This window comes from Cygnus atratus, chromosome 16 (genome assembly GCF_013377495.2).
Source record: "Cygnus atratus isolate AKBS03 ecotype Queensland, Australia chromosome 16, CAtr_DNAZoo_HiC_assembly, whole genome shotgun sequence".
Classification (NCBI taxonomy): Eukaryota; Metazoa; Chordata; class Aves; order Anseriformes; family Anatidae; genus Cygnus; species Cygnus atratus.
The window spans coordinates 14,465,042-14,492,192 of NC_066377.1; the positions used below are offsets into that span (position 1 = coordinate 14,465,042).

The following is a 27,151-nucleotide window of genomic DNA, read 5'->3' on the forward strand; positions in this document are numbered from 1 at the left end:
GTGTCCAGGGCTCAGGAGCGAGGGTGGACGGGCAGCAGCTGGGTCCCAGCCCAGTCTGTGCCCACGGCAAGGGGACAGCACTGGGGGGACACCGCGGGACAGGCTCGGGGGCACGTGTCTGGCTCTAACGCTGCTGGCGTTGGGGTTAGCGGGAGCTGGGATTAGCAGGACTTCAGAACACAGCTCTGGGGTTTGGTTCCTTAGTGAGTAAGGGAACGGTGAGGATCCGTCACACAAATACAGACACAACCAGAAGCTACCGCCTGTGTTGTGTGCAGAGCGAGCTTGTTTTAGGGATTGCCTGCACGTTTCTCAGCCTGCCCTGGGTTAGGTTAAACCGTTAACGCAGACAGTCGGTACTGGGAGCTGCAGGGCTGACAGGCTCTGCCTCCTGCTAGAGACTGGGATTACCGTGCTGGGAACAAAACAATACAGAGATGCACGATTGCTGGGCTGAGGCATCTGCAATGAGCAGTGAACGCATCATGCTGGGCAGGAGTCCATAGACCAAAGTTTATAAAGCTTTATTAAACATTTTGAACAGCTGTGCAATGAACAAACAATACTCGGGAAGTTTCACAACCTCATAGCTCGAACTTCCTCGGGACAGCAGCAGCCACTTGTGCTGCTCTCCCCTACGGGACTCGTAGACTGAAGTAAGGACGAACAGATGGCGAACGAGAGGGAACCCTTTGACAGTGCGGAGACAGTACTTTGTGTTAACCCCTACGGTTGCTCACAAGCAAACCCTTGCCCCAGGGAAGGCTCCCCCGAGAGCCGCTGCTGCAGGCAGCAATGAGTGCAGAGCTCTCAGCAGCGGCCGTGTAAGAGCAACCCGCTACCACCCAGCCCTGACATCCTTCTGCCAGGGGAGATGGAGGCACCGGGCGCCCCTCTGGCCTCTCCTTCCCCACTGCATAGCACCAGCACCCTCTGTCACCCCTGGCCTGAGAACACTGTCACCAAAAGCAGCCGAAGCAGCCACTGCTCCAAGCTACGCCTCCACCGCAGGACCCTCTCCTGCCCTGCCCACACCCAGCCTTCTGGGCTAGCGGCGAGCTTTGTGGGGTGAGGCTCGTGGCGCCTATGAAAACCCCACGTCTTGCAGCATAGCAGTTTCTTACCCCAACAGTCAATACCTCAGTAAACCCTGGAAATCTAGCAGGGGAAGAGGCAGCCTCCGCTGCCTGTGAGGCTTTATAAAAGCAGCAGCACAACTGAGGCTTTCAGGCTATGATCTCGGAGCGTAAGTAGTTCAGAAAGCACTTGGGCAGTGCGCGCATCTCTTTGGCAGGCTGAGCGGGAGGAGATGACTCAACTGCCTCTGGCTCCAGCAGCTTTTGGCCAAGTGCATCTGCGAGCTGTCGAGCTTTCCCTTGATCAGCAAGGCGGGAAGGCTGGCTCCCCACAAACAGAAAGCTGGAGAGGGTCCTGTAGCTACTTGAGCAGAGTCAGAGGGCCGGGAGCCCCGAGTTAGACCACCGTGGCCTAATGCAGATGAGTACCACGCAGCTCCACCACCATGCAACAGCTGGACAGAAGCCAACAGCTCTTTCCTCCACCAGTTCTCAGTTAGGAGGGCTGGTGTCCGTTCCCAGTGATATGGGAAGGGGAAAAAGAGAAAAAGATTTCTGCTTCTAAAAAAGCAGGTGGTGCTGCCAGAGTTCACACAGTAAACAAGTCAAATTTCACAGGCAGAGTGGGAGGGCTGGTCAGGAATTTACCACTCTAGTCCACACACATTACAGGAAACAGGCTGTTCTTACTCCAGTCACATGCCTAACACCCCCTCCCCTCCTCCCTAGTCCCCCCCCCCTTTTTTTTTTTTTAAAAAAAAAGCAAAACCAGAGCTGTCAGCAGACTGGCAGATTATCGTTCTCTAGGTGCCCACGATGCTGGGATCATGAGCTGATTCCGGCAACTGGGATCCTGTGCAGTGATACAAGAAGCAGTTCCCCCAGCAGCTGTAGCAGATGAGGAACAGAGCTGCCAGGAAGACCAAGGCACAAATCGTGCAAGGTTTCCGTTCCAGGAGGAAACTGAGCAGATAGAAGCCCATGAACATCGAGTGACTGAACCACAGCGCTGGGTTGAGGGGCTTGGGTATGAGCAGGACAGGCAGCAACCACTGAAGGCAGTACATGGTGTCCGGCTGGCCGGGGCCCTGTGGCAGCAGCAGTCAGATGTGCTCCCAACAGTCTTCAGCAGCTCCTCCGGTGGGCTGTTCTGTAGGGACGTAAAACGTCAGACTGTCAGAGACACTCAGCAAACAGATCAACAGCAGTTCTTCCACAGTTCACACGTTCTCAAGCATCATATACTGATGCTCAGACCCCTAATGCTAAATTCTGGTGACCCGGAGCTGGTGTCAACTTCCCTGCTTTCTGAGGGAGAAGCTGGGGACATGACTACCTACGGCTGATACAGCAGCGTGTGCCCTGCGTGCTTTGTTGCTCGGGCTCTCACCCCGGCTAACAGTCCTGAGACCCTTTTCTTTATGGTGCAGGAAAAGAAAGGTGGAGGGGGGAGCAACAGGAAAGGAAACAAGCTGCCTTCCGACACGTGTGTTTCTACAAGGCTGTCCAAAGTCTTGAGTGATGGTATAAATGTGCAACTGAGAGGTACACTCACAGGTGGCACAAAGGAAGAAGTGGAAGACAAAAATGGCCGGTTTGGTGTTCAGCCACGCTTCTAGGAAGCGTTAAGCGCACAAACTGCCTCCTCCCCAGGCACAGACCCACTGCGGTCTGCCAGTGGGACAGCAGAAAATCTGAACTCCACACGTAGCTGCCCGGGGGAGCCCCAACGGCGTCCATGCTGCTGAACAAAGGAGAGGACAGTCCCTGCTTAAGGGATTTACAATCCTTGCCAATCAGCTAAAGGCAGATAAGACAAAGCATGCGAATGGATCAAAGGGGGGGGACAGTCTCAAAATGGCAATTTTCATAAGTGCTGTAAACACAGGATTTCCTTACTTGGATTATTGCAAAACCCTGTGGAAGCAGCGAGCTTCAAGGGCTTCTCTAACCAGGGATGGCAGCGCACTAGAGGTCCAGAAAATACCCTTCTATCTTTAGCAACTAGATCAACTACACTGTGTTTTCTTCTTTCTAAGCCAAACATCTTCAAGTATTTTAGAGGGTTTTAAAAAATAATAAATGCCTTACAGGTGTTGTTACAGAGCCAGAACTGTTGAAGGAGGGCAGAAGAACGGAGTTTAGCAGTCTGGGATGGCAATAGCCAGTCAGGCTAGTAGATGTCGGTATCGCTGGGGAGAATAACTGATAAGATTTCCCTCAGTTTGTGGAACAACTCCTAGCTTATTGCCCCAAAAAGGCAAAAGCACACAGGGGAATGCTGCAAGAGGGACCAGCTTGGAAAATGTACTCTTCTCCCATGCTGTCCTGCAGCACATCATGGTGACACGCGGCTGCTAGCCAAGACATAGGAAGATGGGCAGGAGGACAGCCCCAGCCTTGCAAAACGCCACAGCCTCACCCCAGCTAACCAGAGCCTGGCCAGAACAGCTTTTTTTGCAGCGATCCTTTTATCTGAAAATACTCATCTGCGAGGTATGCTGTCAGAAGGACGAAGGGCTGAGCTGAGCCTGTTCGGATTAGGACTGGGGGGCGGGAAGGGTAGTAGGATGAAGGAGTGAGAAAGTAAACAAACAGCACATTCCTCCGGCTCCTGCTGGCAGGAGAAGGGATTTCCTGGCTAAGGGGGAGAGAATGAGGGACTGAACAGAAAGGCCAAGAGAAAACCACAAACGGTTCTCTTCCAAAAAACCACCGAGGTCAGGCCCGTGTCTCACAGCTCAGTAAGCTCCCTGGTATCAACCAGCTCTGGTGTCGGAAGCAGGAAGCACGCTGCCATTGCTGTGTTCCTAGCAGCAGGATCTATTTTAATGTTAGTGAAAGAGAACGCAGGCCAAAAGCTCCACCAGGGCAAACCGATTAAGAGTATTTGGGGAGAGTGTGTTGTGTTGGCTGTCCTGCAAGAGAGTGTTCTCCAGCAGAGAGGACAGCTGGGGTTCAATTAGGCAGCCAGAGGAATAAGGAAGTTATTTTACACGGCAATACGGCTGAAGTTAAAGGAATAAAATCCCGGTGTTAATCCCATCTCATGCAGCTCACATCTTTAAGGGCAAGTCTTGAGTTTCCCTCATCTGTGAACAGATGATCTGGGAATAATGATCACTTATTCCACAGCCAAACTTGCTGTCTGCTAGCCTCTGTACATCACCGAGCTGTTTCTGGAGTACGAGTGCTGCTGAAGCATTAGGTAACTTCTCCACGGGGAAGTACTCAGAGAAAAGATTTAACAGATACGGAACTGAACCACGCTCCCCAATCTCTTAGTTCCTGTCCTGCTTAGGCAAAGATGACGCTGCACTGAATACAACCAAGCTGTGCTAAATCAGTGGCGTGGCCAGCTTAATCCTTCTGAGTGTTCTCTACTTGACGTTTCCTGTAGCCTCCCTCCCAAGTGCCTTAAACGCTGTGCAGGGCAAAGCACTACATAAACATCCCATAACGCTGCGGCTAAATCCAGCCCTGACATCACGTCAGCTCGACTCCTCTTGCTGCACTTGTGCTGCAGTCTTCAGGTCACCCACTCTGAAAGCCTCAGCGTTAAGTGCCTTCAGATACCTGCTCTGGGCTCTCTGTCTCCGCAGTGAAGGATGGGTAAGAAAATCAGCCTAAGACAACGTGTCTAGCATTAGAGTACAAACTCCGGAATCTTCTAGGCCTGTTGTCATAAATATCTCAGGCGTAGCAGTGCTACAACTACTGAGCCTTTAGCTCTCAAACTCTGCAGTTGATTACATTTCACGAGTGTAATTAAAACTCGGGACAGCTGCATTGAACTCCACGGCCTGGCCTTCTCATCGTGGCACAGACTCCTTCCGACGAACGCCGCTCTCAGAACAAGTTACCCATTTTAAAATACTGGTATTTTCTGGAGGAGCCAGTTGCTCGTGGCAATCAATAAAACCACTCCGCAGAATAAAGAAACATTTAATAGTGGTTATTTTTACTGTGAAGTTTCTATGGCAGTGCCCTTCGCTCTGCAAACCTCTCAGGCTTCGAACAAACGCAGATGTTTGACCAGTTAAGTCTTGTATCCGTGGTAAGCTTTATTTTCCTCTGCCCCTTAACTACCCACCAGTTAAAGGCTGAAAACCTGTTGCCTGCGTGATCTAGCAGATCTTAGATAAGGTAACCTTTGCTTGGGAACCCTGCAGCTCTGCGTTCCTCAAGATGCATTCTCTTCCTTGCTCTTTGCTGGAGAACCCTTTATGCGGCTGGCAACGAGTGTTCTCTTTCCAAGCTCTTGATCCTCGCGCTGCAGAGGCCTTCCTACGGAGAAGCCGTGTCTCCCACGGTCAGCCCTTTAGGGAAGTATCACTCTCCTTAGTGCCCGGAACAGGAAGTCCCTTCTTGAAGCTGTAATAACATGCAGCTTTGCCTAGGTGCTTGAGCAATAATCTGCAGGTGAAACTTGCAAACGAGACGTTCCTCCCTTGTTTCCTTTGTCCCCTCCTCGTGATCCAAGCAAAAGATTACCGTGTGTCCCAGAGCCAGCCACTACCTGTCATCCAGCGGCACCTCTGCGAGCTCCCTGTTTCACAACCGCATCCTGCTTTTCCCCAACCAGTTGCTCCTGTTCTCCCCTGCCTATCTGACTCATCTCGTTCCTCAGCCGGCCGGGTGTCCCGCTCCCCTCAGGAGTGCTCGAGTCATCTGACTTGGCAGCCGCTCGTGTTTACCAGCCAGTTCCTCTCTGTCGCACCACCACTGCCTCCTCTCGCTCCTCCGCAGCTACTCAGCCGCTCCAAACGTGCTCGGAGCCCCCTCGGCAGCGGAGCACGTGCTGCTCCCGCTGTCCTGCCCGCAGCCAGCGCTCTGCGGCTCCCCTCTGATCTCCCCGCGCTGCCGGAGCCTCCCTGGCAGCTCCTGCAGGCAGAGGAGCAGCGTGGGGAGTTCCCTGCACGCCTCGGCAGTAAGCGAACGCCAGTGCTCTTCCACGTGCCTATTAACCGGTTCCCACCGCGCTCACAGTCCTTCCTCCTCCCTCCCGAGACCGTTCAGAACCAGCAGGTGGGACTGGCATGCGATCGCGGGGAGGGTTTCCAAACTCCCCCGCAGGCGTACCGGCACGCCTTTCCCACCCAGAAGCAAAACTTTAATCAGGACAAGTCAAAAGCGAGGAGCGCGGCACAGGTCTCGCCTTTTGCAATGGCTCATTCACCTTTACAACGCATCCGTCCGAGGAGCCAGCAAGCTGCTCCTTGGCGTTCTCCGAGCCAGTTCAGCACTTAGAAGGATGAGAAGCGCTCGCGTGCCACAGGCTTGCCGCATCAGGATGCCAATACCAAGTTTATGCGTTTCGCAAGAATGCCCTAAGTCCTTAACGCCCCATTTACCCTGACAGGACAGAATAATCAGCTGGCTTTCGCTAATCACTCAGAGGTACTTAAAAGGTAAGCTTGTTCAGACCTCACTGAGGCAGCTGTTAAGCCAGTGGTGTCCACAAGGAAGGGAAGGCAAAACTTGCACGTGCTACACAAACCGGTCACCCGGAGTCGCAACAGAAGGCTGAATAACTCCTTTTTGTGTGTGGTGATGCCAATCTCCCTCTCCCAGAAGCCCAAGTTCCCGCTTGGGAGTTAAAAGCCACTTGCCTAGACAAAAATCTCTCAGGTTAAATAGCGTGGTGTACTTACAGCGTGCCTCGGGGCTTGCACCCGGTTTCTTATGTATAAGGCTTGCCTATACCGTAGTTTGCTTAAAACAGTTTAAATCAAGGACCTTGTCAGAGCCACAGAGCTTTCTGTGTGGGCAGAGCTTCCTGCTGCCTGCGTGTGTTTGAAGCCAACTCTCAAATACTGCGTAGCGTCCAAAATAGCTGCTAAACACACAACATCCAAAGCACTGGGGAAAAAAAAGAGGTAAAAGAGCTATCAAGTGACAAGGGTGTTTGTTTTGGGTTTTTTTTGCCTTTTTAGCTATGAAAAACATCGGTGCGCTAGCTTTCTAGATGCCAACCCTCAAAAAAAACCAAAACCGCAAACGAAACAACTAAGGACCATAACTTTTCAAACTTTTAAGTCTTATTTGCAGTAACAGGGTTTTAACTTCAGCTTTTATTTTAGTCATTGCCACTATTTTTCTGTGCTTTTTTTTTTTTTTTTTTTAAAAAGGCTTATTCTGCCAGAGTGACTCAGCTGGAAAAAGTGAGTCTCCAACTTTTGGCAAAGGCTTTATGCCATTCTTTGATAAGTTCATGCCTTGGAACGCTTGATGGAGACTCAGAAATGGTGCAATACAGTTGCAAACCCTTTCCAAAAGGGCAGCAATTCCTTGACTAATCAAGCCTCGGGGGTTTACAAAGTGTTTTGGTTTCTCAAGCTAGGGACAATCCAGAGCAACACTCCTTCCATGAAAAGTGGAGGCGTTCTGTGGAACCACTCTTTACCATTTTCACAGCTGCTCTCTGAGCTGTGTTACTCTGACTGGGGAATCGATCAGCTGGTCTCCAGAGTCAGCACAGCATCCTGCCCCGTTTGGATTACTGCACACTCGGCACCAGAGCCGACAAACCTCTGCCTGTGAGCGAGGAGGGCAGCAGCACTACCTGTGTTTCTCAGACGTAAATCCCAGGAGCAGAGCCTTAAGTCAGTCAGCTCTACGGCACGAAGACGTACACACAGACAGCTGTCCTATGGAGTGTTGCTATTTTCCTTTGTACTAATTTCTTAATTCTCAGTGGCCCTCATTTTTCACCGCTGCCCTTCGCATAACTGGCAGGGATTGCAAATTACAGACCCGCTCCAAGTTCTCTGAAAAAACACCAATGTTTTTAGCTTTAATTTGGATCTCTTACTGCCTTTCCTGTTGTTGTGTTCATGCTGTGTTAGCGTGAGTACAGCCTGACAAAGCCCAGGTGTCTGCCTGTCAAGCAGAGGCAAAAAAAATATTACTGATTAGGGTTGTGGGGTTGGGACATACGGGTTGGAAAGGCAGGAGGTATTCCGCCGCGACAACGTTTGTAAAATTGGTTATGCTTTGGGCTAACGGAGTTCAGCGCGTTGTAGAGTGCACCTGAGGGCTCCCTATGTAACACCCTGCCGTACCTACGCGCTCGTGACACCGCTCCGCAGCCGGCTCAGGGTCCTGCGGCGGGGCCCTGCTGCCTGCCGGGCACGGGGGTGGCGGCGCGAGGTGCGAGCCACCGGGGGGGAGAGCGGCTGGGGGGACAAGGCCAGGAGTTAGGTGGTGGCGGTGAGCCGAGCGCGCTGCCCTGGCTGTGGCCAGACATGGGCCGGGTTAGGGCCGTGGCACCCCAAATAGGCTGCTTTGGCGCCGTGGCACCCCAAACGTGCCGGGTCAGGGCCGTGGCACCCCAAACGTGCCGGGTCAGGGCCGTGGCACCCCAAATGGGCCGGTCTATGGTTGTGGCACCCCAAACGCGCCGGGTCAGGGCCGTGACTCCCCCAGCCCGGCTCAGCCGCCCCCTCCCACACGGCCCCGCACGGCGCCCCCCGGGGCTCGGCGCCGCTCAGCCCCCCTCAGCCCCGTACTCACGGCGCGGCGCCTCCTTCCTCCTCCTCCTCCTCCTCTTCCTCCTCCTCCTCGGGCCGCCGGGCCGGGCCGCCCGCGCACGCCGCGCCCCGCCGAGGGCCGAGGCCGGAGGAGCGCCAGGAGCCGCCTCAGAGCCCGCCGGGCCCCGCCGCCCCCCGCCCGCCCTGCCCGGCCCCGGCAGCGGGGCCGCTCCGTCCGGCGGGGCGCGCACTGCGCCTGCGCGGCCACGGCCCGGGGAGGGGGGCGGGGGGGAGTGGGGGGGGAGCGCGCCTGCGCGGCCCCCGCGGATGGGGAAGGGGCAGTGCGCGTGCGCGGGGCGTGCGCGGCGCCGCCAGGCGGGAGCGCGCCTGGGCTGTGTGGCCTTGGGGGGGGGGCGGGATATGGGGTAAGGGGGTGTGGGGGGGGTGTGGGGCGCGGGGCTTGGGGGCTATGGGGTATGGGGGGTGTGGGGCGTGGGGGATATGGGGCATGGGGGTGTGGGGGGCTTTGGGGGGGCTGGGATCGCTGTAGGGCAGCGGGCGGCTCGGGGAGGCTGCGGCTGTCCCTGGGAGCGTGGGGGGGTCCTGGGGGCTGTGTCCACACAGCTCCTGCTTGGGTTCACTGAGGCGCAGCGGCCGGAACAGCCCTCCCAGGTCACCCGGCCCGACCGTCCCGCTGCCACCACCGCCCGCTGACCCGCGGCCCCAGGCACCGCGTCCAACCCGCCCCCTGAACGCCCCCAGGGACGGCGACGCCACCATCGCCCTTGGGCAGCCCGTCCCAACGCCTGACTGCTCTTTCTGAGCAGAAATGTCTCCTCATTTCCAACCCGAGCCTCCCCTGGCACAACTTGAGGCCATTCCCTCTGGTCCTATCGCTGGTTACCTGCGAGAAGAGGCCGACCCCCAGCTCCCCACACCTTCCTTTCGGGCAGTTGCTGAGAGCAATTCATTGCAATATTGCTCCTGCTGAGGTTCTTGCGCTTTGTTCACCTGCTTGAAGTCAGCTCCCTGCTCCTGTGCTCCCAGCCCAGTGCTGGGGGGCTGCTGAGCCCAGGCTCCTCAAGGCTTTGGGGACACCACGTGGCGCAGACAGGCAGAAATATATGGCAGAGGCAGAGCTTCGGGGAAAAGGATGGAGGATCTTGAGCTGCTGCGCAGGGTAAGCAGGTGGAGGGGTTTCAAAACACCGCGCATGAAAGCTCTGCTCCTGGCTTTTTTAAAAAAGGAAATAACCTCCTGGTATGAAAGAGGGGACAAGCAGATAGTTTGGAGGTTAATTTGCAAACTGGCTCAAATGTGCTGGAGTCTGGAAGAAGGGCGATGCAATGTGGCAACTGTGGAATTGTGATGGCAGAGCAGGTGAAACCATTCCTGCAGTGCAGACCATGCCCCTTCCCCCTAGACTGTCTGCATCTTCCCCTAGCCGACCACGGCAGTCTGCTAGACACTCAGCAGTGTCTTATGGGATCAGCTCTGCCTGTGGGGTCAGGAAAGCAAAAACAACGAGCAGCACAAATGTACAAAACAGCTCAAGTTTACTTCCAGCATTGTTCCTGGTAAATAAGTTACCCCTCACCCAAACAGACGACTTGCACATTTCCTAATCCTGTGTGAATGCAGTTTGGGAGTTACTGCGCTTAGAGCCCTTTTCCATCTTAATCACGGAAGCAATCTCAGCTTGTAGGACCCAGGAGAGACGCAGGCAGCAAAGACAGGAGGCAGCAGCGCTCTCCTCCCTGGGTCTCCCCACAGAGCTCTGGCCTTCCACCGAGCCCTGTGTCCAGCACCGGCGGCCCTGGTTGCCCTCAGAGGGGCGGCACGCCCCTGAACTTACGGATGATGTTAGCCAGCCGCTTGGCCAGCCCTCCCCGGCTTGGCTCTTCCACGTGAAAGGTTCTGGTCAGCAGGTTGTAGAAGGAGCCGTAGCACACTGCCACCACGGTGCAGGTCAGGCAGATGACGTTGTACGGCATGCTGAAGTCTGGCGTCGGCAAGTTCACCAGCAGTGGCTCCGTGTAGAGGCGCACGAAATAGCTGGAGCCGTCGGAGGAAGGGAAGCTGGAGAGGGGAAGCAGGAAGGTTAGCGTCACCCTGCACAAGACCACCGCTTCGTGCTGACCAGCGCTGGAGCCGGGTGGCCTCTGGAGGTGCTCACAGCCCCTTAGGGGTCAGGCTCTCCCCAGGACCTCCAAATCTCAGAGGAGACCACGGAAGAGGCTGCGGGGACTCACACCACCAGCTGTCCCTTGTAGTCACCTCCCTGCCAGCAGCCCCCCTCGAGAGGGCCCCTGGGCTGCTGTTCCCGACACATCAAGAACATCCCGCGGCAGCTCCCCAGGGACCCACGAGTCTTTGTAGGCTGGTGAAGACCAGGTCGGATAACTGCAACCAGCCCACACGTGCTGCAGCACAGCCCCTCTCTCCAGGGGACAGGAACACTCACAGCGAGGCGAAGAGCGGGCTCTCCTCCACGTCCACGTCCTTCATTGCAATGACGCTGGGCACCAGGGCACTAAGCACGGATGGACTGAGGAGACAAAGGACGCACTAGCGTCAGTCCTGCCAGCGAAGGGACAGCACAAGTTCTTCCCAGCCCCAGAGGCCTGGGTAGCCAGTCCTACACAAAGCCCAGAAGGGGACAAGGAGCTGCGGTATGTCTTTACCTGACGTAAAATCCGTGATTCGGGTCAGGCGTGTACTCCGTCCACTTCAGTAAGGCTCTCTCAAACTGGATTGTGATCTTGGTGACAGAGTTGGCTGGAAGCTGGATCAGCATTTCCAGTAGGTGAGGCCGTTTGCGGTCCTGGGCTGGCTGGTAGTGGATATAACCTAGCCCCAAAGACACTCATCAGCGGCACTGGAGTGGCACTTGTGCAGCCTCACATTGCCTAGAGATCTCGCTAAGTGGGTGATCTTTCTTCTGCTCTCCTGGGAAAAGTTTCTGGGGCAAGTGAAGACGGAACAAGTAATAAAAAGCATGTGTTAAAGCTAAATCTGGCTGATCTTTAGCACCGATGACCCACAAAAGTTAGGTGTTCATAACAAAAGGTAAAAATGTAAAATGTCATCCACTCATCAGTTTTACATCGAGGTTCCTTAACTACAAAAAAATCAATTTCCTTTGCTTTAGATTCTTGCTGGGTTATGAAACACTGCCCAAGGGACCCTTAGAGAACAGACTTAATAAAGCCTCATCTGCGGCGAGTGCTGAACTGAAGGCTGGGAAAACATCCTAAGATGTTTTGTTTCCCAGTCCTGTCCCCCAGTTATCGCTGGGGCTCAAGGGAGGGACTAAACCATCTCTGGAATGAGCTGCTTGTGCCAAGGGACTCGGATGGCATGCGCTGCTGGGAGGATCCACTCACTTGGCTTGTTTTCCTTCCCCTTAGTGATGACAGTCAGGGTGTGCACGTAGAGCCGCAGGTACCACGGCACAGTCTCCAGCAGGACCACAGGGAAAGCCCGGTACGGGTGAGTGTTGTGGATGAGAGTGCTGATTTCGCCAGTCTGCAGCCCGTAGCCACTTACGTAGCGCTGAGCGTGGAGTACGGGTGTTGACAGTTCCTCTGCAAAAGGGAAAAAGAAACAGGAATGAGAGGCTGCTGCCAGGTGCTTTTGGGCCCGGAGCCTGGACCGACGGTGCAGGGGGAGTAGCGCTCTGGTCACTCACGGCTGTCTTGGGGCCGCTTCCACTTCAGCTGCACGTTGAGGCTGCGGGATGAATTGAAGAGTGAGGGGCTGAGCAGGTCGTAGACTGCATAGGTTCTCTTGTCTCCCTGGACAACAGCTTCGTGTACGGATGTTGGAGTGGGGGTCACTTCCAGTAACTCTTTTTCCTGAGAAAGCAAGTGGGCCATGAAGAGGAATGTGCCTCTTGGAGTAACTGGCAAAGCCCCCCTCAGAAGTGGCCAGCTCGGCACGCTTGCTGACACTGCCACGCTCATCCTGAGCGCTTCTGAGCAGCCCTGCTCCGAGGAAGGAGACCACTGCAGCCCTGCAGCAGCCCTGGAGGCCTCCAGGACCTGTCTGGGCAGAGTGTGGAGGCAACGATGCTCCACAGCCACGTGAAGTGACCGAACAGGGAGCAGGGTGCTTGTAAGTGCAGGAGCGTTACCTTGTTCTTAGGGGAGATGTCAACGTAGACCTTGCTCTCCGATGCCAGAGGACACGCGTCAGTAAGAGTGCGAGAGAACATCTTAAACAAGGACCAGTCTGCGGGAAGCAAAGTCCGTGACAGCAGTGTGAGGCGGGCTGGGGGCACGCGGGGGCCACAGTGCGCTGGTGCTGCGCTTACCTTTCTTTCCTTGGCCGCTGGTAAAGCTGTCAAAGACCACAGTGAGGGTCTGCCTGAGCTCCCAGGAAACAGCCAGGCAGGAAGCATCCTGGGGAAGAGAAAGAGGTGGCTCTGATCATGCCTTCCGGAAGGGCAAGACGGCAGGAGAGAGCTCGAACTACAGCAGGACTGCGAGAGTCCCAGTGAGACACCGAATCCACAGCACAGGAGCTGGGTCATCTTGCAAGTCACAGCAAGGAGGGTTCCGGTGTTCTCTTGGGGGTTTAAAGCTGTCTAGAACAGAGCCCTGGGGAAAGCTTCCGAACATCGAGCCTCTCCTCAACGCCTAAAGCACTGGGCTGCCAGGAGACGCCCAGCTGCTGAAGGAGGGAGGCACAGGAGGGAGCCACTGAGCCCGACACTCACCCGGCAGATGGGGCGGATGTGCACTGCCTGCGAGTGGTAGCTGCTGTGGAACAGCCGCTCAGCCTTGAGCAGCACGGCCAGGCCGGCCTGCGGGGAGAGGAAGGAAAACTTGGTCCACAATTTGCTCTCTGCAAGGCCACGAGGCTTCCTGGTGTACGTTGCTGGACTGCCCCCAGCTCCCCAGAGCAGGACTCGCCGTTACCTTTGAGCCACACGGCAGCAGCTTCTTCCAGGGCGTGAGGTTCTCTGTGCAGACGACCTCCCGGGGCAGGACAGCGTAGCGCAGCAGCCGGTGATCCGTCCCTGGGCAGGGAGGCAGAGGGTTAACAGCAGGCACGAGAGCAGCAGACCTGCTCCGTCCTCCGGTGCAGTCCGGAGCCCGACACACTCCGAATACGCCCGAAGTGCCACAAACTCCTTCCGGGATAGATCCGACTCTGGTCAGAGTGATTTGGAAAGACTAGGTAAGGGTAGCTCTCGGCAGGTTTTTTTTCTGAGCGCCTTAAATCCTGCGGTTCTCACTCTCTGTTTTGTAAAACGCTTTTCAGAGGGACAGCTGAGGGCCTGGGAGCATCTGCCACGTGCTGCTTGTGGCTTTCCTCTGTTCAAGTGTAAGTCTCATCAGCAGGGAGAGGAAATGCTGCCAACAGGTTACCAACCCCCGCTGTCCATGCCCTTGTGTTCCGATACCTGCTGCTGCAGCTGGCAGGGAACCCAGTGGGAACGCTTCCTCTCCCTCCCCTCCGGGCCGAGCTGGCAGAGCAGCAGCCTCTGCGGTGTTTATTCTGGGACACCGGATTTCCCCTTCTAGGGCTATCTCATCACAGCGACTTGTGAACTCAGGAACAAACACTGCCAGAGCAGGAGTCCTGGCAGGGCCCGCACGCGGACTCCCCCCCAGTGTCACGGGGCAGAGCTCAAGCCAGGGACAAGCAGCACGAAGCCAGCCCTCGGGCACGCGCGGGTCGGGCTCACCGTTGGCTAAGCCCAGGGGTTTGAAGGACGCTGTCGGAGTGACCGTGTTGGTGGAGTCGATGAAGTTCAGGGAAGCGCAGAAGATTCCCGAGAGGATGTTACTCAGCTCTTTCCAGGCTTTGTCAACGCTGTGGGAACAGACATCACATCACGGAGGACTCGGCAGCTCGGGATAACAGGTGGCAAATCGGCACCGTTCAACAACTACGCTGCGCTGACCGTGCTGGCTTTCAGGAGCTCACAGCCAGAGGCCGGTGGTCACTCACTCTCCGCCCCTCTTCACGTTTTATTCTAACCCGTGGGATCCGGGCAACGTTTACTGCAGGGGCGGTCCCTGGGCGCAGCTGGTCAGCGAGGAGATAGGCTGGGGGAGCAGGCGGGGGGCGATGGGGCACCGTCGTGCAGCTCCGAGCGCTGACCGGGCAGCGGGGCCCCGCGCAGGCCCCCTCTGGGGCGGAGGCAGCTCTGCAAACCCACGCCGAGCTGCTGGGCTGAGCCAGAGGAAACGCGCGACAGGGAACGGTGGCAGATAGGGAACGGGAGTCAAAGGAAGCGAGTCACGGATGAGAGCTCGAGCTGTAACCCCACACCACAGCGAGGGGGTTGTCAGCGCAGAGCCCCCTGAGGGAATTCCTCGTTCCTTTAGGGAACTAGAGCTTTCTCTCTCTGCGCCGCCCTGCCCTTTGTGCCTTTTCTGCCGCGGCCCCTGCTCTTACGGGCTCATTATTCCACCGGACGTTGCCAAACCCCTTCCAGCTCCAGGCGGGCCCCAGTGCACGAGGCCTTTGGTGAGAAAGGCCCCGGGGAGAGGACAGACGTGCTGCCGGCCGCCCTGCCCTGCCTCCTGCAGTCCCCGCTTCCCACCCGGCTGCGACCCCAGACGCCCGGCGGTGCCGTGGCCGTGGTGTCGCCGTGCAGGTACCTACTCGGGGACGGCGTCCTGGAACCAGACCCAGAGCTCGGCGCCGGCGGGGGCGCCCAGGGGGGGCTGCCCCCAGCTCTGGGTGCGCCAGAAGCCCTGCGTGAGGGCGAGGTGCAGCTCCCGCACGCCCTGCGCCGCCACCAGCTGCCCCAGCGCCTTCGGGAAGAGCCTGTAGTGAGAGACTGCGCGAGGCGTCAGTGCCGGCCAGCGTGCCCCCGCCTGCTCGCGTCATCCCCCCGGACTGCTCGCGTCATCCCCCCCCGCCTGCTCGCATCATCGCCCCTGCCTGCTCGCATCATCCCCCCTGCCTGCTCGCGTCATCCCCCCCGCCTGCTCGCATCATCGCCCCCCGCCTGCTCGCGTCATCCCCCCGGACTGCTGACGTCATCGCCCCCGGCCTGCTGACGTCATCCCCCCGGCCTGCCGACGTCGCCGTGTCCCCACGCCCCGCGGTGCCCGCTGCCCCCTCCCTGCCACCGCCAGGACCCCGCTGACGTCCCCGCGCTGCGCCCTGCCCCCGGCGGAGTCAGCGCCCGGCGCCGTGACGTCACGCGCAACCTGCCGACGTCACGGCACGTGGACTCCCCCCGCGGTGATGTCACCAGCCCCCCCCCCCGTCATCACCGCCCCGCTCGCGTCATCCTCGCGCCCCCGCGACGTCACGCCCCCGCCGGCCCCGCCCCTCCCGCGCTCCCCACGTCCCTCGCCCCTCTCCCGTGACGTCACACCCCACCCCCCCCCACCGCCGCGGTGACGTCACGGCGCCTACCGGCCCCCCGCCGCAGGTCGGCGTCCCACCGCGTGCGGAACTGGAAGGCGGCGGCCACGTCCCCCGCGGGCAGCGGCCGCAGCAGCAGCTCCTCCCGCAGCGCCGCCCCCGGCCCCGGCCCCGGCCCCGGCCCCGCCGCCGCCGCCCCGAGCCCCGCCGCCCCCAGCAGCAGCAGCAGCAGCAGCAGCAGCGGCACCGCCGCCATCACGGCGGCCCCGGCCCCAGCGCTTCCGCTTCCGGCCCGCGGCGGCCGCCTCCGCCGTTGCCATGGAGACGCGGCGGGGCCCGGCCCGGCCGTGGAGGCCTCGGGCCCGGGGGCGGCGGTGGTGGCGGCCGGGGCCGGCCCCGCGGGGCGAGCCGAGGGAGCCCCGGCGGGCTCCGTGCCTGGACGGTGCTCGGCCCGCGGGACGGCCCCCGAGGGGCCCTGCTGGGGCCTGCCGCGAGCGGGGGCGCTGCGAGGGCCGTGCTGCGTCCCAGGGAGGTCCCCGTGTCCCAGCCCCATCCTCGTGTCCCGACCTCGTCTGCGTGTCCCGAGGCCTGTCCCCGTGTCCCAGGGCCTGTCCTCGTGAATGGGCTGCCCGGGGAAGTGGTTGAGCCGCCATCCCTGGAGGTCTTTAAGAGACGTTTAGATGTAGAGCTTAGCGATATGGTTTAGTGGAGGGCTTGTTAGTGTTAGGTCAGAGGTTGGACTCGGTGATCTTGGGGGTCTCTTCCAACCTAGACGATTCGGTGATTCTGTGCCCTAACACTGCCCTTGTGTCTCAACCTTGCCCTCGTGGCTCAGCCCTGTCCCTGTGTCCCAGCCCTTTCCTCTTGTCCCAGCGCTGTCCTCGTGTCCCGGGCCTGTCCAAAACAGCTTCCTCTTCCCAGACTGCCCCTCCGTTTTCTGGTCCCCCTCACTCCTTGACGTGCTCTTTCCAGAGGCAGCAGCGATCTTCAGACAGGGATCCGGCTGGATGCACGCTGCCTTCATCAGCCGCCAGCAAGATGGGGGCACCCCAAGGAAGGTCACGCCGGGACAGCGCTGGGACAAGGACACGATCGAGCTCACCGCTCCTCTTACCCCCGAGACCCAGCAGCCTCCATGCACGGCTGCCCGGCGCAGGAGGGATCATGGCAAGCAGGTCCAAGCACCCCTGGGAAGCAGCTGGATGCACGACATTGCCAGGATACTGTTGCTTATCTCGCAGGCTCCTTCCCCCCTCGGGGTGACTGCGGTTGTGCTGACACAGCCGGAGCAGTGACAGCACTTTCCTGGCCTGCAGCCATTGATAGAGGCAGCAGCCCCTGGCTTGCTCTGCAGTGGTTCTTCCTGCGCTCCTCAAAGCAGCCGCCAACCGGGACAATGCCCCCCGTACTGGGCCTGGGGAGCAAGAGCTGCTGGCGCTGCGTGTGCTAAAGTACTCTCAGCTGGTGGGCACGGGGTATCTCCCTGCTGTGGGTAGTTACAGGTCACTGGCAGCCCTCTCCGGGACAGCTGTGCCCACGCAGCAGCCTCCGTGAGGCAGGCAGCACGGGATGGTGACCAGCTCCACTATCGCCCATCCTTCTTTGCGGAGCAAGCAGAGGTCCGTGCTGCCTGCTCCCACCCTGTGCTGGAGCTGGGATGTATAGCAGGAGAAATGTGGCCATCTGCTTCTCAGCTGTACCCTCAGCACGCTTGCTTTATCCCCATCTTCCCTCCTGCAGCCCCCACCTAACCCTCATCCCCAGCGCTCTTTTCTCCCAATAACACACGCACCCGCTGCTGGGTTAGAGAGGAGTGTTATTTTTGTGTCTGCTGTAGCTAAATGCTTGTCCGGAAAGGATCCTTGTCAGTGGGACCGGGGGAGCTGGGATCCCAAGGGATGGCTTTCTAGGAACGGTGTGGGACTGTGGGATGCTGAGCCTTCGGGCGGGGGGGGAATGAAGCAGGGAGTGTTAGCAGCGAAGCCTGAAGAGTTAATTTTGGGAGCCTAACAACACCCCTTTCCTTCTCCCTTGGCTGCCAGGAGAACCTGTGGAGGGAGAGGCGGGGGGAAACATCTCCCCTCTCCTGCAGGGCAGCAGTCCAGGATGGGGTTTAGAGTGCCAGCAGCCTTCCTTCCTCCAGGCTGGCAGGTCCGTACGGAGGAGGATGGGAGCGGGGCAGAGCTGGCTGCTAGCTTCTGGCCGCCTGCTCTTTAGGACTGTCCTCCTGCAGGTCCTCCTCGTCCGACTGCACCACGGGGGTCTCGGCCCCCTCCTCGCTGGTGTCCAAGCTGTTGGGATCCGTGGAGACGGACGACGTGGAGGAAATGCGTGACTTGGTCGCGGCTGCGCTGGGCACTGGTAGGGTGATTTCCTCTGCGCACTGGCTGGCGTCCGCCCCTGGAGCAGAGGGAGGTAAGAGAAGGAAGAAAAAGGCTTCTGGAGGCTTCTTGCCCCCCAAACTTCACGGGTATCCCCACCAACGCACCTTGCTCCTCCGCAGGCTGCACTGCCCCCCCCGTACCCCACTTTCAGGTGCAGTGGGAGCCACGCGTTTGCCGTTCCCCCTCTCACCCCCCCCCCCAGCTTGGCGCTAGGCCGTGCCTTGCATTCCTTCCCCATTTTTGGCAGCGGAGCCTTTTCTGCCTCGCGTGAGGCACGGCTCGGAGCCACGCTGCGGGAGGCTGCCGGCTGCGGCCGGCAGGATGTGCTGGGAGGTGTTTGGGTTGGCCTCGGTGACTCGCTGCAGCGCATGTGCGTGGGGTGCTGGCACCCCAGGCTTCGCCTGTGGGACCTCAGCACAGCTCCGCTGCTGGATTATGGGAACTGGCTGGGGAGAGGAGGGCTCCCGCTGCCTCCCTGCTTAGTCCAGTGAGCTCTGCAGCCTGGTGGGGCCCTAGAACATCACGGCAAGACACGGGCTGCTCTGGAGGAGCTTCGGGACAAGAGAATTTGCCCCGCAGACTCTGGAAAGTGTCTGAGCTCTCTTGCCTTCTGCAGCGAAATACATTTACGGGCTCTGTACCTCCGGGCTGTGGAGGTGGACAGAGGCAGGGACCAGCCCAGGGTAAAGGGGCTGTCTTTGTACAGGGGGTGTGCGTGTGTACGCAGGCACGCTGAGCGCCGGGATGGGCGGCTGACAGAGCAGGGCGGCCAGGGCCGAAGGAGGAGCTGGTGGGGATGCTGGGGGCAGGAACAGCTCCCGTGCTGGACCGCAAAGTGCTCCGGCTGCCTGTACCTGGCAGGGGCCCAGAACCGCTGCTCTCCTCTGTCCCGCAGCCCAGAAACACGTCCACGGTGTCCTGGTCTGACAGGTCCATCATGTCCATCTGCTCCAGCATGTCCACGTTCACCTCCATGGAGGAAATGCTGCCTAAGGGGGCTGCGGAGAGAGAGGCCAGCAAAAAGGTGAGTGCAAGTGCCAGGCAAAGGGCGCTGATAGCCTGTGGGGCGGGGTCTGTCTGTCCCACAGATGCCAGGCAGGACCCCAGAGTGGGAGGCCAGCCTTGCAGTGGGAAACTGAATTCCACTTGCTGGTAAGAGGTCCCCGGGAGAATCCTGTTTCCTTAAAACATCCCTCTGGAAAACCTCGCTGTTTCGCTGCATCCCCTGCTCCTGTCCCAAACTGCTGTCTGGAGGAGCCTGTCTCAAGCCAGTAACTACGCAGGGAGCCAGCCAGGGTACCCACGTTCAGTGCCTTAGGTTAAGTGGTGTGAGTAATCCGCACGTACACCCACACGCAGTGTGTGTGGTCTTGTGTCCGTGTGGGACAGGCACGTCCCCAGCTGCCTTTGGACTGGGGACATCCAGCCCCTCTCTAACGGCTATGCCAGCTCCCTGAAATACCCCCAGCCCCGTGCCGGTGCCCGCAGCACTTACGTCTCCGATGCTCTATCTGCAGGTGAGACACAGGGAAGAAGAAATCTACGTCGTGCTGGAAAACCTCCTCAAAGAACTTCTGCCGCTCCCGTAGTTTCAGCTGCTGCTGCTGCATCTGCTCCGTGTCCAGGCTGCGCTGCCCCTGCTCCATGTCGGCTGGGGAGGAAGGCAAGGAGGGTCAGGCCAGGCGGGGCTGTCCGAGCCCTCCTGCCCGTCCCAGCTCACATGGCGCTGCTGTGCTGGAGCTTAGGTGATTCCCTTCTGCTCCGCTTTGCTGCTGCACAGTGATCTGGTCACCGTGAGTGGCTGTGACACGCTGGAGTGGCGGCACCACCAGCACTCGCTGTGCCGGAGCCTCAGACCTCACTTCTGAGATTCAGGGCAGCTAGGAGCTGGGAGGCCGCATGCTGCTTTCACTGCTGCTGAAGTAAATTATCGAGGGGGGAAAGGGTGTTGATGTGAGATCAGCCACGGTTTGCACATGTTCGGAATTCATCTTTCTTGCTGCAAAACAGAGGGTGCCTGTGAATGTCAACATGCAGGGGAAACTCCCTGGAACAAGAATTGGTGTCAGTGCTCCAGGCTTTCTGGGCTGAGGAATGCATAAGGAACAAAAGGGATTAGGAACCTCGTTAGCCCTGCACACGCTCACCCCTGCTGCCACCCCTGCCGCCACCGTCGCTATAAATACAGCCGCACCCACGCTCGCAGGCTCCCGCGCTCACATCCCCTGCTTGCACAGCCAGCTTGGCTTCTGCCTGCACAAACATTTTCATTCCTGTAATTCCTCCTGCAGTTCAGCGCTGGTGCTTGTGTCCCTGGCTCGCACGGGAACGACAGAGCCCTTGGGCAGTTGCTGAAGGAAAGCAGAAGTGAGCCTCGTGCTGCATCCCAGGAGCTGGTGCGTCCCTCGGGGGCTGGGTACCCACAGCAGGTAGGACCCAAACGCCACGGAGGGGCTGCGGCTAGTGACCCTGGCTGTTCCCAGGCTGGTGTTCGGCCTCACTTGTTCCGCAATTCCTCTCTGCAGCTCTTGGCCCAGCCGGCACAAGGAAAATGTGATTACTGGAGCAGGCAGTGCAGTAACCAAGGGAACCAAACAAACATCCCCTGCTTTGCCTGAGCGCAGCCCAAACCTTCCACTCCTCCGGGCTAGGGAGGGAGCCGAGCAGCAGCCAGCGCTCAGCATCCCCACCCTGTCTGGCAGGAGCAGGGGCGAGGGCAGCGGGGGGCTGTCAGCAACATTCAGTGGTGTCGGACCCCAACAGGAGAGAGGCGGCGCGCCTGGGGAGATGTCCCGGAGATAAACGTCACATCCCGAGAGCCCTTTCAGTGCTCTTCTGCCCTCTGCACCCCGTTCTCTGGGACATCCTTCAGCTGAACCCCAGGCCCCTGCCTCAGGAGCTCTTTTTGGAAGTGGCCCCGCTCCTCTTTTGACTGCTCAGCGTGTTCCTGGGATGGCCGGGGCAGCAGCCCTGGCCGCCTGAAGGGCCCTTTGCTTTGGCACGTCTGACCTGAGCACTGGGCACCCGCAGAGGCTTGCGGTGCCGAGCAGAACCTGGGCTGAGAGCTGTGGTGGCAAAAGCACAGTCCAGGTTAAGCTTTGCTTAACCAGCAGCTGACGGGTGCTGCTGCCCCTCAGCACGGAGCGCAGGGGAGGTTTTTGCCTTGCCACCTGCAGCAGGGCTCGGCCAGGGACAAGGAGGGGCTGCACTGGGACAGGGACGGAGGTGACCAGGGCACTAATTACAGAGCTGCTGCTTTGCTGCTGCTGGAGCCAGCCCTGTCCTGTCTCCCCCAGGCAAAGCTCTGCCCCCCAGCCCAGCTGTGCCAAATCTGTGGCAAACAGCCCAGGGTTCATCATGCTCCTCAGGGCTGAGGAGAGCTCATCGGGCTGGGCTCAGAGTGCAGACTGTGCCAGCTTTTTATCAGAAGGAGGACGTGACCCCCTCGCCTGCCCGCCTTGTCTCATTTCAGGCTCCCAGATTTGGGGGGGATGGACCAGCTCTCTCTGTGCAGCATCTTCCCAAAGGCGCCCTGATTTCAGGGTAAGGTGGAGAGTCTCCAAATCCTGCAGTGCAAATGCAAAATAAACCAAAATGCTGGCAGGTGCTGCCTGTGGTGCTGTGAGCGTGGCTGATCCTCGCCGTTCACGTTCTCGCTGTCCATCTCGGAAGGGCGCGACGGGGACAGCCGGAACCAGTGCTGGTGGCAGCATTCCTGTGGGCGCATGGGGAGGGCACGCCGGGATTTCTCTTGCGGGAGAAATCAGCAGGACCTGTTTATGAACTTGTTTGTGAGCTCTGGCCGGGGCGCTGGGCACGAGCACTGAGATGCCATTATGTACGTAACGCCGGCAGCGGGAGACGGCAGCTGCGCCGCTGGGCTCTGCCTGACCCGTGACCGTGGTGAGAGTCGGGGACGGAGCCTCCCCCCTCCTCCCGCGCCTTGCCGGGCACAGGAGGAGCAAACAGCCCTGCTAGTGTGTGGCTGCTACTCAGCAACCCTGGCTGGGGACATAAAGGAGAGCAGCGTTCCCTGCCGCTGCCCTTCCCCATGTGACGGCCGGTCATGCTCCCTGGCTGTCAGTGGCGGGGATTGTCTCATCCGGCTGGCATGTTCCCACCGAGGGACACGTTCACACGCACAATGCGGCCCCTGTGCTCCGCGGGGGATTTGTCAGTACCTGCTGGTGGCCTGCCTTTTATTACTATTGTCATGGTTATTACTACAGCGAGCTCAGCCAAGGGGCCGGAGGCTTATCTGCATTCAGAGCCAGGCCCTCCTCGGTGGTGGCTGAACCTCCCGCGCGCCTGGGCCGGCACCGAGCACCCCGCTGCCTGCAGATCCTTCCGGCTCTCACGGCTCGCCGGGCAGTGAGGCGCTGCCAGCTGCCCCGTCCGCATCCTCCCTGCCGTGGGAAGGAAGGGGAGCAGCTCCTGGGATGTGGCTAGCATGGGGCGAGGGCAGAACAGAGCTCGAGGGAGCACCCATGGAAAGGTGTTCAGCCAGCGTTCACGCTGCGAGCTGAGCGCGTTTCACTTGTCTGGCTGCGTTTCCCCGGCGAGGAGACGCGTTTTCCATTTCTCCTTGTCTGCGGGATCCCGGTACAAACCCCCCTCTGTGCTGGTGAATGGGAGGGGTGTGCTCGGGGGTGGGAGAAGGCTTGTTAGCGGAGGCACGAGGCCAAGAGGGGATGGGGACGGCCTTTCCTTCAGACCGTAGCTCTTTGATACCTCGTGGAAATTTCAAGGGAGTCGAGTTTTGTTTTTCAGGACCTTCTTTGGAAAGGGGTGACGGCGAGGCGTGCAGTTTAAATGAGAGGTTGCGCCGAGCTTGGGCTCGTTCCCTACAGAGCTGGGGCAGCCTCACGCGGTCTCCTTTGCCCCTCTCCCTGCGCTTTCCCAGAGCCGACCCCCTGACCGTGCACCTCCAGAGCGGTCTGGGGCACCCCGCTGCCGCTGGCTCGCGGGATGCACCTCGCGCTCCCTGCCTCTGCAAGGAGATCGGGGCGGGGGAAGAGGCAGCTCCTCGGCTGCCACAGCATCCTCTGGGACGCCCCGCAGAGGTCACAAGCGTTTCCCTCTCAGCCCTGCCCCAGCAAAACCACTGTGGCACAAGGAAGGCCCAGGGGCTCTCAGCTCCTTCAGCCTCGGGAGAAGCAGCCGGAGGGGAGAGCTGGGAACGCCGCTGAGGAGTGTGCAGGGCAGGGAGGGGACGCCCGGACACTGGCTGCTTGAGTGTGAATTCCCTGCGCGGTCCCTTCCCAACCGGCACGCCTGACCTCGTGTCCAGCAAAGCAAAAAATAACCCTAGCCCCGGTGAGAGGAAATGCACCAGGCGAGTGCGAGGGAGGCGGTGGTTTTGGCAGAGCCGTTTGCTAGGAAAAGCGGGGGGGTGACGGGACGGGAAGGACAGGGCACCTCACAGCCCCTGCCTGCGCAGCGGCCTCGTCGCCTGCGCTCCTCTGAGCGATCTCCAAATCCCCTGCGTCTCAGCACTAAAAATATCCCTGCCGCCCGGAGCTCTTTCCCCAGCAGAGGCTGTGTCATAAGACCCTGCTATTTACGGTCCCTTATCCAATTCCCGCAGAAGCGGGAGGACGGGGCAGCCGGGAGGGCAGCGCGGTGCCCAGGAGGGGCCAGACGCAAGGCAGGGCTACGGCACCCCGTCCCCTGACACCTTCGCACGTGCTGTCGCTCCGCTCGGCCTCCTCTGGCCCTAAACCTTACAGGAGTGGGGGCACCCGCTCCTCCGGGTGCTGGGGGGGGGGGGGGGGCCCGGGGGGTGCCCACCCCACCGTGCCCCAAACCTGTGCCCCAACAGGTGCCCGAGCTCGGGCTCTCTCCGGGCAGGTGCCCCCGCAGCGCATCCCCCCGCCGGGCACGGAGCTTTCCGGGCAGCCCCTCACAAACCAGCCGGGGTGCAGGGGGCCAGCACCGGGGCTCGGGGGTTGGGGGCCCCCGTTTTATTAGGGCCGGGCTTCGAGGCGAGCTCTGCAAGGAGCACCCCCGAGCTGCGCCGCGGGACGAGGAGACCGGGGTGGGGGGGGGGTACCGCGTTGCCCGCCCTCCCCCATCCAACCCCTCCGACCTCCCCCCGCCGTTTACCGGCCGGGACTTACCGGGCAGCCGCCGGTTGCGGCTCCGAGCCCCGGAGCCCGACATTCGGCTTCGGCTGCTGCTGCCGGGCCGCCTCAGCTCGGGGCCGCCGCGGGCCGCCCCTCGCCCATGCCGCGCTGCGGGGCGGTGCTGGGCGCTGCGCGGGGCGGTGCCGCCGAGCCCGGCCCCGGCGGGCGGGGACCGGCAGCGGGGGGACCCCCCCCGGGTCCCCCAAGAGGGGATGGGGCCGCTGGGGTGGGGGGACAAGTGGAAAAAGGGGGGCGGCGCGCAGCAGCCGGTGCGCATGGAGAGGAGAGGTCCTGGGGGGGGGGGGATGTTCCGCGGTGCTGGTGCCCCTGTAGGGTCGCTGGTCCCCGGGGTGGGGTGGGGGGCACGGCTGGGCAGCGTCACCCCCTCTGCAGCCCGCTGGCAGCCGGCGGGGGAGCTGGGAGCTCTGCCCCACGCGTGGCGGGGACAGCAGCCTCTGTGGCAGGGCAGGGAGCGCGCTGGTGATTCACGCTCCCTTTTTTTTTTTCGCTTTTCTTCCCCAAACGGGCAGCTGACGCAGCTCGGACAGCTCGCTCTGTGGCCGGGCTGTGGACTCCTTCCGCAGCTCACCCCGACTTCCCCCAGCAGCACCTTCGAAATCCCCTTTTGGGGTGTTTTGCCCACTTCCAGCAGGGCTGCTCCCAGCGGGGTGACTCGGTGCCCGCCGTGCCCAGCGCCAGCCCCGCACGCAGGCTGCTCCAGGCCTCTGCGTCCTTTCCTCTGGCTCCCGGGGAGTTCCCAGCATCTGTGGCATCCTGCCGGCCCCTCTCAGCCTGTTTATCTCGCTGTCTGCATGGCTGGAGATAACTGGGTATTGTTTGCGTCCCAGCTCTGCTTTGGCTACTGTCCCTTTGCTGTCCCCAAATTGCCTCCTGCTGCTGAAAGTGGGTTTGAGCTGGGGACCTGTTCCTGCACCCCCTGCTCTTGCCCACGGCTGCTGGCTTCAGCTCCCGTGGGTGCGGCAGGGTGCGAGGGACGAGCTTTGCTCAGGAGACGGTGGCAGGAAGGGGGAGGCTCTCGGGGCAGCCGCCGGCCCTCGCTTGCCCCCAGCTCCGAGCACCCGGCACGCATCCAGGCAGCGTGCTCCAGCATCAGCTCTCCCTGCTGCTGACCCCTCGGCCCTGCCCGGCCCTGCCGGCGGGGAGGCGAGAGGCAGGGCCAGGGAATTAGCTCAGGTCTCTGCTATGTGAGATGTCTGCGCCGATTGGCACCGCTTTCCCCTGTGAGGCGTTGAGGCCGGTTCTGTGCTCGCAAGCTCCCTGTGGCTCCCCAAATCCCCACGGTAGTGACGGCACCGGCAGCGCCGAGGGACCCCGCACACGGGCACCCCGCTGCTGCGTCCCCTCCGTCCCGCCTGGCGGGGAGGGGACTGGAGAAGCTCTGATATCATCCGCACGGAGACTGACTCATCCCGGCTCCTCAGCACAAGCCGTGCTGCGCAGCGGGGCACCCATTTTAGTCCCATTATACGCACGCAGGCAAGCCAGCCCCGCGTAATGAGTTTTGCTCCTGGCCAGGCGTGCCTGCCCCCGGCCAAAAGGCAGGAGGGGACGGAGGGGACACTGAAGGTGGTGGAGAGTCTCCACTTGCTCCCTGGGCTCCCTACTACAAGCCTTGCCGGCCCCTGGGAGATACCCGCAGGGTCTGCCCCTACCCGCGGCAGCATCCTGCCTCGCTTGTGCCGCGGGTGCAGGCTCATGGCATTGTCGTGTGTCACCAGCACTCGCCCTAACTGCAATTCCCAGGTCCCTGGGAGGTGTCCCCTGGAGATCCGGGTCGCCAGCCCAGGTAGGAAATGACACATCTTCTTTCCAGGACACAGAGCTCAGCCCCTGCCAAAGGTCCCCGGGGAAGCCAGCATCAAAGCGTGCTCGTCATCAGGAGAAAACGCAACGTGACTCGTTCCTCCTGCTGCTCCCGGTCAGGTTTCTCCCTTCTATTACAGGTCTGTAGAAAACAGGAGGTGAGTCAGGGTGCTGCGGGGCGGGAGGCGAGGATGGAGCTGCGCAGGGAGACAGCTGCTAAGTGAAAGGTGAGCTAGTGCCAGGCAGGTGAATCACTCGGTGGTGAAAATAGATCTTATTCTTTGCACGCAGCGCTGGGAATGAGACGCAGCTTGACTCGCTCAGTAAATCGTGGAGCAAAGAGAAAAACAAGGCAAGTTGTTGGTTTTTTTTTTTTTTTTTTTTTCCCCAAGGCAATAAATTGCGAGGGAGCAGCCTCTGAAACTCCAGCGACCGAGTTCCCGAGGCTCCCTTAAAAGGGGAGATTTTAGTCCGGGACAGCGGGGAGACAGCAAAGCCATAAACACCCCCGAAGGAATGTGGCTGCTGAGAAATGAGCATCCCGCAGCGTGGGGGCCAGCTCAGCGGGGGGAGCGGGGCCGCACTGCCCGGCGCCTTGGCCATGCCCCTCGGGGGCACGCGGTGGCCACCAGGGCTAGCGGTCCCCAGGAGGCTCTCGCTGAGCCCCGTGGGTGTCGTGTCCCTGCCTCCTCAGGCTCCACACCATGCAGATGTCCCCGACGGCCAGCTGCTGGCACGGGAGCTGGTAGAGCTGGCAGGTCCTGTGAGGGCAGCAGGACACCCAGCCCCGGTGCCGGGCGAAGAAGGGAAACTCCTGGAGCACCTCCACTGAGACCTGGGCAGGGCGAGGAGAGGGCCCGCGTCAGGAGCAGCCCCAATGCCACCAGCACCCGCATCAGGAGCAGCCCCAATGCCACCAGCACCCCCTGCTTGCC

At 60.2% G+C, this 27,151-nt stretch overlaps 2 protein-coding genes and 1 long non-coding RNA gene across 4 annotated transcripts; 1 reads left to right on the forward strand and 2 right to left on the reverse strand.

Moving 5' to 3' along the window:
• Window positions 1-508: 508 nt before the first annotated feature.
• On the reverse strand, window positions 509-2,143 carry BLCAP (BLCAP apoptosis inducing factor). The gene has a single exon (XM_035548331.2). It carries the CDS (start codon window positions 2,141-2,143, stop codon window positions 1,880-1,882), a length of 264 nt encoding a protein of 87 aa, XP_035404224.1. The 3' UTR covers window positions 509-1,879.
• PIGT (phosphatidylinositol glycan anchor biosynthesis class T) lies at window positions 509-16,058 on the reverse strand (the record flags this gene model as incomplete). Its single annotated transcript, XM_035548327.2, has 13 exons — window positions 509-2,226; window positions 9,453-10,627; window positions 11,013-11,096; window positions 11,233-11,398; window positions 11,935-12,135; window positions 12,240-12,405; window positions 12,684-12,781; window positions 12,864-12,951; window positions 13,269-13,355; window positions 13,471-13,571; window positions 14,244-14,371; window positions 15,170-15,347; window positions 15,935-16,058. Coding segments are annotated over 12 exons (1,674 nt in total), but the record flags the coding sequence as incomplete, so codon positions are not given.
• Window positions 16,059-16,941: 883 nt separating this feature from the next.
• On the forward strand, window positions 16,942-21,869 carry LOC126913505 (uncharacterized). 2 transcript variants are annotated; one of them, XR_007708922.1, is made up of 5 exons: window positions 17,045-18,298; window positions 19,163-19,291; window positions 19,785-20,012; window positions 20,559-20,696; window positions 20,793-21,869. It is a non-coding gene; the product is annotated as an uncharacterized LOC126913505 (long non-coding RNA). The 2 variants fall into 2 exon arrangements; XR_007708923.1 differs by lacking the exons at window positions 19,163-19,291; window positions 19,785-20,012 and having other exon boundaries at window positions 16,942-18,298.
• Window positions 21,870-27,151: the final 5,282 nt, after the last annotated feature.